General features: G+C 37.6%; 1 protein-coding gene across 1 annotated transcript in view; it reads left to right on the top strand.

The window, feature by feature from the left end:
• LOC147748699 (adenylate kinase isoenzyme 1-like) overlaps positions 1–12,723 on the top strand; it is a 485,769-nt gene that overhangs the window by 149,452 nt on the left and 323,594 nt on the right. The window contains exon 2 of the mRNA XM_086963633.1: positions 12,127–12,326. Coding sequence (XP_086819759.1) covers positions 12,127–12,326 — 200 coding nt within the window. The remainder of the gene's footprint in view (positions 1–12,126; positions 12,327–12,723) is intronic.

Here is a 12,723-nt window from a genome sequence, read left to right as displayed (position 1 = left end):
CATTTAAAAGAAATAACGCGTCATTCTAGGGACGATGAGGGAAAAAAGTCTTTCATAATCAGGAATAAAGTGGACATGAATGATAAAAGCACAGTCCATGAATATAACAACAAGTTCACACTGTGGGGTTTTGTGCAATTAACATTTTTTTCCTGATGAGCCACATAGCCATGATAAATTTCGCCACAGCAAAAATTACATGAGGCAGAGTACTGGTTTTTAAAACTCTGTAGGCATCTATGTAGCTCCTGAAACCCAAATTCCTGCAAAGAGGGACCAACCAGTACTTCCTGGGTCTATAGTATGCAGGACAGAAGAAAAAAAGATGGGTTTCTTCCTCATCGTGAGAATTACAGCCAGGACAGGATTTATCATCGCTCTGAAGCCATTTGGAGGTAAAAGTTTTGATCGGTAGAGTACCAACCCTCCACTGTATAAACAGCTTCCTAGCAAGGATTGGGAAAATAATGTCCATATAATCCTCAAACTCATAAGAATTTTTGGATTGCAGGAACCGTTCAGTTAGGGTGCCGTTATTGGTCAATGTCATAAGTAGATCGAAGCTTTTTTGCTTGTATATTTGGACAAGTCGTTTCCGGGATAACCTTTGGCAGCCTGCTTCAGGGGCTTCCCAGAGTTCAGACAGGTTTAGCCGATACAATTCCTTCTTAACAAAGGCCAGCCAGGGAATTCTGTCTCGTTGGTTCAGGGCCAATACATGGGTGAGGTCACTCCTGTAATGTTCAAGCTCGCTGGTGGACCAGAGCCTGTGCCAGAATCTTACTGGTTTAGACTCCAGTTCAGCAGCGATATGGGGTAGACCCACGTCCAATCTCAGGGGAATCAGGGGTGTGCCACGGGGGAGAGCCAGTAGGCGTCTGAGAAAGATATTTTCTACTCTTGCGAGATCCCGACCTGCTCTGTACCCCCAAAGCTCACTGCCGTACATTGCAGCCGCCTTGGCTTGCGTTTTGTACAGTTCTAGAGCCGGATTTATGGGTTTATAGGTTGATGTATTTGCAACCTTCAGGATTGCACCAGATAATTGGGTCAGTTTTAGCCGAGATTTCACTATCTGGGGTTCCCAGGATAAATTTTCGTGGAGAGTCACCCCCAGATACTGAAAAGTTGTGACCCTTTCTAAGCTGGCCGTACCCAGAGTGGGATTTGGTCTGCTCTTAGGTGAGGGATTAAAAATCATGAATTTGGTCTTCTCTGTATTGATCTCTAGACCGTGTTGTCTACAGAAAAGACCAAATCCATCCAGAATCCTCTGGATCCCCATTGGACTTTTGGAAAGCAGGAGGGTGTCGTCAGCAAACATGATAGCTGGCACCCTCCTGCCTGCCAGGGAAGGGGCGTCATTGTCTTTTACTCCATCAAGGTGGGATATAACACTGTTCACAAAGAGGCAGAACAGGGTCGGCACCAAGACGCAACCCTGCCTAACCCCCCTGAGAACAGGAAACCTTGCGGAGAGCGCTCCATCCCTCCCACACCTGACCTGCGCATAGTTGCCATCATGCAGCCTGATTATGGCATGCAGCAGCTCGGTTGGTACGCCCAGCACCTGAAGGACCTCCCATAGTTTTTTTCGTGGGACCAGGTCAAAGGCTGACCTCAGATCTACGAACACCATGTATAGTCTCCCGCCCTCAATCCTCACCGTTTTCCAGTACAGGAGGATGAGGCGGAAGATCTGGTCCATGGTGGACGTATTTTTTCTGAAGCCAGCCTGCAGAGGACTAAGAATCTCATTTGCCTCCATCCAATCCAGGAGCTGGTCCAAAAGGAGACGAGAGAAAGTATAGGATAGCAAAACAAAGCATAGCATAACATAACAAAGCATAGCATAACAAAACAAAGCATAGCATAACAAAACAACAAAACACAACAAAACATATCATAGCATAACAACACACAACAAAACATAGCATACATAACAAAACATAGCATTGCAAAGCATAGCAAAAACTAGCATAGCATAACAAAACACAACATAGCATAGCATAACAAAACTACATAGCATAGCCTAACAAAACGATGCTTGGCATAGCATAACAAAACATAGCATAACAAAGCATAGCATAAAAAAGCATAGCATAACAAAGCATTGCATAACAAAGCATAGCATAACAAAACATAGCATAGCAAAACAAAGCATAGCATAATAAAACAAAACCTAGCATAGCATAACACAAAATAGCATAACAAAGCATAGCATATCAAAACACAACAAAGCATAGCATAGCATAACAAAACACAACAAACCATAGCATAGCATAACAAAACAAAGCCTAAGATAGCAAAACTAAACGGAGCATAGCATAACAAAACAAAGCATAGGATAGCAAAACAAACATAGCATAGCATAACAAAACATTGCACAACATGACAAAACATAGCATAACAAAACACAACACATAGCATAACAAAACAGCAAAACACAACAAAACATAGCATAGCTTAACAAAATACAACAAAACATAGCACAGCAAAACAAAACATATAATAGCATAGCAAAACATAGCATATCAAACACAACAAAACATAGCATAACAAAACATAGCATAGCAAAACAAAGCATAGCATAATAAAACACAACATATAGCATAGCATAACAAAACATAGCATAGCATAACAAAGCATAGCATAGCAAAACATAACAAAGCATAGCATAACAAAGCATAGCATAACAAAACATAGCATAACAAAACATAGCATAGCAAAACAAAGCATAGCATAGCAAAACACAACAAAACATAGCATAGCATAACAAAGCATAGCATTGCAAAACCCAACAAAACATAGCATAGCATAACAAAACAAAGCATAGGATAGCAAAACATAGCATAGCATAATAAAACAAAGCATAACAAAACCTGCATAGCATAACAAAACATAGCATAGCAAAACAAAACACAACAACACATAGCATAACAAAACATAGCAAAACACAACGAAACATAGCATAGCATAACAAATCATAGCAAAATACAACAAAGCATTGCATAGCATAACAAAACAAAGCATAGGATAGCAAAAAAATAGCATAGCATAACAAAACAAAGCATAGAATAGCAAAACAAAGCATAGAATAGCAAAACAAAACATTGCATAGCATAACAAAACATAGCATAGCATAACAAAACATAGCATAGCATAACACAACACAACAACACATAGCATAACAAAAGATAGCAAAACACAACAAAACATAGCATAGCTTAACAAAACACAACAAAACATAGCATAACAAAACAAAACATTTCATAGCCTAGCAAAACATAGCGTAGCATACCAAACACAACAAAACATAGCATAGCATAACAAAATATAGCATAGCAAAACAAAGCATAACACACACAACCACACACAAACAACCACGCACACACAACCGCAACCACACACACAACCGCACACACAACTATCTATTTATCTATCCATCTATCCATCTATCTGTCTTATCTATCTATCTATCTATCTATCTATCTATCTATCTATCTATCTATCTATCTATCTATCTATCTATCTATCTATCTATCTATCTATCAATCTATCGCCCTCACTCTATCTTGCTATTGCCCTCACTATCTATCTATCGCCCTCACTATCTATCTATCTATCTATCTATCTATCTATCTATCTATCTATCTATCTATCTATCTATCTATCTATCTATCTATCTATCTTTTTCTATCTATCTATCTATCTATCTATCTATCTATCTATCTATCTATCACCTTCACTCTATCGCCCTCACTCTATCCATCGCCCTCACTCTATCTATCTATCTATCTATCTATCTATCTATCTATCTATCTATCTATCTATCTATCTATCTATCTATCTATCTATCACCTTCACTCTATCGCCCTCACTCTATCCATCGCCTCACTCTATCCATCGCCCTCACTCTATCTATCTATCTATCTATCTATCACCCTCACTCTATCTATCTATCTATCTATCTATCTATCTATCTATCTATCTATCTATCTATCTATCTATCTATCTATCTATCTATCTATCTATCTATCTATCTGCCTCACTCACTCTATCTATCAATCTATCTATCTTTTGCCCTCACTCTATCTATCGCCCTCACTCTATCTATCTATCGCCCTCACTCTATCTATCTATTGCCCTCACTATCTATCACCCTCACTCTATCTATCTATCTATCTATCTATCTATCTATCTATCTATCTATCTATCTATCTATCTATCTATCTATCTGCCTCACTCACTCTATCTATCAATCTATCTATCTTTTGCCCTCACTCTATCTATCGCCCTCACTCTATCTATCTATCGTCCTCACTCTATCTTGCTATCGCCCTCACTCTATCTATCTATTGCCCTCACTATCTATCACCCTCACTCTATCTATCTATCTATCTATCTATCTATCTATCTATCTATCTATCTATCTATCTATCTATCTATCTATCTATCTATCTATCTATCTATCTATCTATCTATCTATCTATCTATCTATCTATCTATTGCCCTCACTATCTATCGCCCTCACTCTATCTATCATTCTATCTATCTATTTATCTAGATACTGATCGCCATCACTCTATCTATCTATCTATCTATCAATCTATCGCCCTCACTCTATCTTGCTATTGCCCTCACTATCTATCTATCGCCCTCACTATCTATCTATCTATCTATCTATCTATCTATCTATCTATCTATCTATCTATCTATCTATCTATCTATCTATCTATCTATCTATCTATCTATCTATCTATCTATCTATCTCCCTCACTCTATCTATCTATCTCCCTCACTCTATCTATCTATCCCACTCACTCTATCTATCGCATCACCACAGCATTACTCAGCACCACCACAGCATCACTAAGGGGCACAACAACATCACTATGCGATACCACAGGATCATTGAATGCCACAGCATCACTAGTGGCCACCACAACATCATTCAGCGCCACCACAGCATCAATCTGTGCAACCATTCAACAACAACTGGGTCAAATATGTTCTCTCAATGTTTCAAGCTTTATTACAAATGTCACAAAAAGAGGTTAGTATTTCACTTCTGTTCTTGGATTTTCGTCACAATAAAATACACTGAACATATTCTTTACAAAAGTTATTTACAAAAGTTTAAGCTATTGCCAGTATAAATTACAATAACTTTTATTTAAGTATTAATTATTAAAAAAATTAAAATCCATTGTTATTTGTAATATCAATACATCTAAGTCACGTGAATACAACACATATTGCATTACAAATGCTATAGGTGTCACAAGTTATAACTATTGGCACTGTAAATGACAAAGCTATTATTTTTGCTATTTTCAAAACCAACACATAAATAAAAAATGTGTCATTTACAATACCAATAGCTCAAACTTTCCTAATGCGAGACCTTATGCATTGCAAATGCTTGTTTGAATCTGTAACCTACTGGTCCAGGTACATTGATGACATTTTCTTTATCTGGACCGACACAGAAGAAAGTTTGACTGAATTCCTAGAATTGCTCAAGTTATGCGACCAGAACCTTAAGTTCACCTCTCAACATAGTCATAACCAAGTTGAGTTTTTAGATCTCAGCATTTGCCACAATCAAAGTGTTTTGGAAATTGACTAGTTTGTCAAGCCCACTGCACGTAACACACTGTTAGAATTCAACAGCAACCATCCACGCACTCAGAAACAAAGCATTCCCTTTTTGGACACTTTCTCCGTTTGCGTAGAAACTGTTCTAATTTGCATGATTTTGACAGACAAGCTATTACTAAGAAGGAAAAATTTGCCCTAAGAGGTTACCCCCACAGATTAATCCGTGAATCTTACTAAAGAGCAAGATTTTACGATAGAGATTCACTCTTGAAAGGCAATATGCCCTCAACATCCAATCAACTAGTCTCTGTGACTAAACATTCAACATTAAATGAAAGGTTAGACAGATCATCAATTCAAATTGGCACATTTTAAATAGTGACCCAGAACCGCAGCAGAAACTACCTAAGCCCATGTTTGCCCTTCGTCGCAATAGAAACATAAAATATATAGTTACAAGATCCAGATATGTTGAAGGCACTGCATTTATTAAAAAAACAATTGATGGAACACTTCCGATAAAAGGAACTTTTAAATGTTCACAATGTAAGTCCTGTGAAACTGCCATAATGGGGGATACAATTACCCACAATGGTTATACGATTGCAGCGTGGAAAATGTTCAATTTTCTTGAAACATGTTTCTATATATTGATTGCACACATACTTTCGGGACATTTACCGAAATTTTAAAAAATAGAGATAATTTACATTAATAAAACAGTGTAAGCATTACATTTCAGTCTTTGGGTATACTTGGAATCTGAATCTGCTTATTCAGTAAAGTGGTATGAATCAGCTGTATAGTGAGGTTATTTAGGAGAGTATGTAAAGTGACTGAGTGAAAGTAGGTAATTTATTTTCCAGGGATGTTCTAATTTTCTTAGTTGTCTAAAGAACCCTGTTCCCTAGAACAAGTTGGGTTAACTCTCTCTTGTTTAACACATATAAACGCGGCCTCACTAGTGAAATACCGTGGGAAAACGCGATCTCATACAACACTTAAAGACTCATACAATATACGTTCTTTGAAGATTCTATTGTATTATGTTCTTGTTCTATTCGATCTTTGTAGCCTATTATTTAACATTTCATATCTTCATATATAGATTTAGGGACTAGAGTCTTTTCCACATTCCAATTTCCATGAAGATACTTTGGACTTTGTAATTTACCATCCACCAATTTAGGTCCCCATACAAACTTTTAGATATTAGGATATAACTTGGCAGATACTTTGATATGAGGCTTCTTTTACTCGATTCAAGTATCTACAATGAGGACTTTTTTCAAAATCTGTATATCTGAATTTTTGATTCACTATAAATTATAAAACCAGAACATACGTGAAGTTCCTTGGCAGACGGTTGTTATATTTGGTTTTATTATATTGTACTCTTTGGCGATGTAACTTATGGCCTTCGACCATAACATAGTCTTTTTGCTTTCTTCATTACATCGTGACGGCTATTGTGCGATTGATGTCATAACGTTCCAGAAGTTTATAGATATGTCCTGTTTGTACGCTAGCCTGCGCTTTTAAATGCCCGTCTCTTCATTATAATCTGGGATTGACTTCCATACGGCTGCTCGGTTTGAAGCTGCGACACACACGTGAGTCATCGGGTGTAGGGTGTTTTTGCCTATATTTCCATTGTCGCTTTTTCACTAGGTTGAACTATTTGGCCTTTCTTTGTTTAAGGCTTCTAATCAGCATAAGCCGAATGGTATGGCGTGAGGTTATACGCATTGGCTTTTAAGCCCTTTCCACGTGACAGGGCGATTTAACTATATATTCATATATCACTAGCGGCAGGCCTTATACACGGGTATTAGTCAATGCGCATTTGGCATTGGAAACTTTAAAGCGTACCAGGATGACCTAGCGCTTCTTTGTTTAGGGCTTCTAATCGGCATAAGCCTCATGGTACGGCGTGAGGTAAAACGCACTGGCTATTAAGCACTTTTTACACGTGTCAGGGCGATTTAACGCTATACTCTTATATCACTAGCGGCACCCATTATACACCAGCATTAGTCAATGCGCATTCGGCATCTGAAACTTTAAAGCGCGCTAGGATGGCTAAGCACTTAACAACTTCGAAAAGCGATAGATTTATTCCGTAGGTATACCAGCCACTCACGTTTTAATCAAACGGTCCCTCTATTTATGTAATTAATTTGAGTTCATTCATTTAATCACTCCTTTTCATTAATTATGAGGTTTTCTCTTCCTTGAGACTACTAATTAGCTTATGCCCCATGAAGGTGCGTTGTTCTATTCTTTCAAGCTTACCAGCATAAACAAGCGCTCTGAAGTTAGTTCCTTGTTTAAGGTCTACACATATACATAAAATACACGTTTTTCTATGGCGATTTTTAGTTTTTATACATATTTTCTGCAGTGATTATCCTCCGCCATACCTGTGAGATGTTGTCCCGGGTTTGAAAACTACAATTATATATAACTACAATTATATATACAGTTATTGGGAAATTTAAATACAGCAAGGTAAATATTTATATATTAGATTTAACCTGTTAGCATATTTCTATATATTTTTTCTTAACAGCAGTATAATGTGATGCTGTTTCTATTATAGCTTCATAACTAAAGAATACGATCTACACACCATTTTGGTCTGTTCCTTTTCTGGAGACTTGGGCTCAAGTACAAGTATTTTATTGATCAACTTATTCTACGATCATATGTTCTTTGGATGATCAATTTTTCAATCATTAAATCACAAATTTCTGTTTAGGAACTATATACAGGTTTCAGTATCCTAACTTTGGGCTATATTATTCACAGAAACTCTATTACAAGGAAGGCCCTGTCCAATCAGTACAGTGTTTATCAACTGTTTGTAAGTGGAGGTCATAATATTATCCAACAGATTAGATAAAGTATCCAAGCATGGTTAGATTTACTTTCTGTATATATGTTTTGAAACTGCCAAATCTTTTTGTCTTTTTTAGAATAGGTTACCCCTATACCTTAACTACTTTGGCTCAAAACATCCATTTTGGTCCCACATATAGTATAGTCTGGGTAAGTTCCCCTTGTATTTTGTTGGATCCAGTTCCGTTACACCATTTAACACTCTCATTCATCACAGGTCCTTGGTAATTATGTATTAGGATCTTCTTGTCTCCAATTTCTAATTTTCACATACTCTTTTGGTGATAGTAGGGTCTATACTCCCACTATATAATTAGATGGTATACACAAGTGTTATCTTGTTCACTTTTTCCTTGACTGTTAATTTCTTTTTCTGAAATTGTCTTTCATCTGCATCTTCTTCTCCTTTTTCTATAAATCCTACACAGAGATTATGTTGTCAATTTTTATTATTGTATGCTATATAGCAACCAACAAAATATGTTTGGTATTAAGACTCAGTGTACATTTATGTTTGTATTATGTTTATTGTATTGTTTGGTTAGGAATTTCTGTGGCTGTCCGGAAGAAGGCGCTTAGCATGCCGAAACACGCATAGAAAATAAGAATTTTCCACCATTGAGCCACGATGTTTCAATATGAAACCAACTTTTATATTTATGTTTGGTTTTTGTATTAATGTTTGAAACATTTCTATTGAATTGTTTTACAAATGTTTGTGTAGTATATCTTTTTCTGTGTTGTTTTGATGAGTACAGTATGTCTTATTTGTCTTATAGGCCTCAGATATTTTATGTCTGACACTAATAATTTTTTATCAGGAATTTGTATTAATAAAATGAAGTTTTTTAACTTAAATGTAGAGTACACTGAGTCTATGTTAATATCAAGTTGCTTGTTGTAGGTGTACATATAAAATATGACCTACTATTTGCCTAGGGTTGCTCTTTTCTCAAATGCTTCATGAAAGGTAGACATTTGGCAGGTATTCTTAATTAAAATACAGTTCTATGGGTCAAACCGAAATATTATGAAATGATGCATGTGTTACTGATGTTTTGCTTGGTGTCTGACAATATATCTCTCTCACATTATAAAGTTCATGAATTTATTTCCACTAAATCAACTAATGGACTATTTGAACACATTGTATTTTTTTATATTTGCACTAGCATAGTATGTCCTTTTCTCTTTTTTGTATGTTTGCATGAAGAAAGCAAACAGTACTATTTTTTCTGGCAGTCATTCACCATGAATACCACAAATATCTCATTATTCTCCTTCCAGACTTTGAAGGCCTGGGCTAAGCATGCTCTTCTGTGTCGTTAGAAAGCATCATGTTGTCTGCAAATTCCTGAGAATTCAGTCTTATTGCCCTATTATAGACCAATGTGTTTTGCACCAGTCTGTTTCCGGCAGCTCTTCTTGCAGTATCAACATTCACAGGTGATCCCATTTAATACTGTTTACCTTTCTCCCACTCAGTGTGCCAAGGTTTTTTGACTTTCTTTGGAAATATTACTATCCCCGTATTTGACACTCTTTCTTGATTTATGGAGACATGCTGAAATACCTATTTCATGAAAGTGAAGTGTGTTCTATAGTGTATGTGCTTTGGAAACATTGAAGATGTTATCTTTGGAGATGCCCAGCTCTGCCAATATCTGCTGTTATACTTTTAATGACTTGCATCCCTGAATAACTTGTCCACCTTATGTTGTTACTGTCAATTACATTTTGAGCACTTTCAACCTGGCTTACAAAAATCAGTACGCTCACCAAGGTTCTGTTTTGCTTGCCACAGAACACCTTCATTACTTACAAGTACTACTGAGTTCTACTTTTCCTCTTCAAAGTCCTTAACTTGTGAGGAATACCCAAGTTTGGAAATAGACACTTTGCCAAAAATACAGTGGCCACTCAGACCTGTAAATGCTTTTAGCCACAAAGCTGGCTTGAAAGACTTAAGTTAAGGGATGCGATTAACAACATTGTAGGCACCCTAAGGCTCATGAATTCTTCCTGCACTCACAGAAACTGTAGAGGGAATCTGCATGGAACAGGCTACTATGAGGCAGTGATCATTAATGAAAGGAAAGCTTAGAGGAGTGTTGATGAATATGTGTTTGGAGGTAAATTGTTAAATTTTCCCTTAGTCATTGGGTTGTGATCTGTGCATGCAAGAATTCCATCACTTACTTTGGGAAACCAATACAGTAATGCAGTTTTTTCCAGTTAACCTGCCACCTAGGGTAATCTAGTGGCACGTGAATTGGATAAATTACTCATCAGTCCTGTTTGGGATTTCACAGGACTTTACACTGTTCACATAATGACTTGGATGAGGAAGAGAGATGAAGGGGTATTGAACAATGAAAATTTGGCAGTGGCCTGTAGGCAGACGTGTTGAAGTTGGGTACTGATAAATAGTAATCTACTGTACCCTTACTGTTGCGCAAGACCTGAAATATTAAGCATTTCACCCCAGGCAAAGTGTAGAAATGGTGAATAGTTTACCTCTGTTAGACTTCTTTTTCCTGGCCAAGCAATAAAAAACCATTCCAGTCACAGCACCCAATTTGGGTCTTAGCATATGGGCAGCAATGCGTTTGTAATGCTAGAATGAGCACAGTGTATGAAACAATCATGAGAAATAACCAGCTCCTGTTGCACCCAAATGACCCTGTGCTTGAGAAATATTCTCACTGTGTCTTCGTCTTCTTCACCGCCAGCAATGAAATGGATTCATCCCACCGATGAATCTCAGTATGGCGACGATGGACACGTACTGATGGAACATTTGCTCTCTGCTTGCCGCAGCATAGGATTGCTGAGGTGCATTCCTAGCCAGAGCAAATGTTCTTTTATTGGCTAGGGCTAAGGATTGCTCTCAGATATCATGCTAGCTTTGTGTGCAGGACACTCTTTAATGGACTGCTGTATTAGTAAAAAAGAGAATATAACATTAATGTTAATGAAAAACAGGCTGCGCATTCTTCCACTCTGCATCACCACTGCCCAAATTAGAAGGAGGAGCAGAGAGGGATGGAAGTGAATGAAGTACCATAGAATCAACCTTTTTTGATGCCCAAGAGTAAGTGGCCTCCCAAAAGAGGAGAAGGCAGGAAGAGAGATTGGTAAATAGACACAGTTGAGCAAGTGAGAGTGGATTTTTTGTTGCTGGGCTGAAGAATGACATCCACGAGCAAGAATATCTCTAGGGTGAGAGGTAGGCATGGCAAGACAAATGGGAGGGTCATTGTATGGCATGGCCAAAAGTCATGTGATGGTCTTGAAACAATAAGTGCTTTGTGCCACACAGTGAGACACTTAGTGTTTCTCACTGATATTAAAGCAAAGATATGCTTGGAAAGGAAAAAAGGGGTACTCACTATTAGTGATAGTGGCTGATGTAAGGCTTAATAACTGAAATAAGGACTAGGAACTGTCAGCTTCCAATTTAAATGTACTACACTTGAGAGGCAGATTAAAAAGAAACGTTAAAATGCAGTTTCACAGAATATAAATCCTCGTATAGATCATGGGAGGGAAGCTGATCTCTCACAGTAGAAACTATCTAGGTGGTGGAAACTTAACTAGAAAATATTGTATGTTTTTCAGAAAAGCTAAAAACTCAGAAGATTATATTTCTAATTGGTGGTCCTGGTGCCGGAAAAGACATACAGTGCGAGAAGCTTGTGGCGAAATATGGATTTACCCATCTATCCATGGGGGACCTTCTGCGAGTGGAAGCCAGCTTCCCCACCTCCAGGGGCCGGCAGATCAGGGACATCATGCAGAGGGGAGACATTGTACCTCTGGTGAGTATATGTGTGTAGACTGCTCCAACTCTGCAGTGGAGGGCAGTAGCACCGATAGATTTTGTGGAGCACACAGAGAGGGTCTAAATAAGATTATTAGTTCTAAGAGAGTGTGATTGATTGAAATATAGAAATAGGGCATGCTTAGACTAATAGCAGAGAGAGAGGGTGGGAAGCACAAGTTTCAAGTGGCTATTCAAAATGAGAGATGTTCAGAAACAGAGTAGGAGAGTCTAAAATTATAATTTGCCAGAGAGAGGATGTGAAGTCCATAGAGGAATTTTATGTTCTTATTATACCAGAGAAACTGTGTGAATTAGATTGTAATGTTGAAATTACTCCTGGTAGTGGATATGGAGCATGTGGATGGTTGCAAAGTGGTTGCCCCAGTATTGGA

Source organism: Lissotriton vulgaris, chromosome 1_1 (assembly GCF_964263255.1).
Source record: "Lissotriton vulgaris chromosome 1_1, aLisVul1.2, whole genome shotgun sequence".
NCBI lineage: Eukaryota > Metazoa > Chordata > Amphibia > Caudata > Salamandridae > Lissotriton > Lissotriton vulgaris.
The sequence above is the reverse complement of the archived record's forward strand: the minus strand, read 5'-3'. Positions and strand labels throughout refer to the sequence as shown.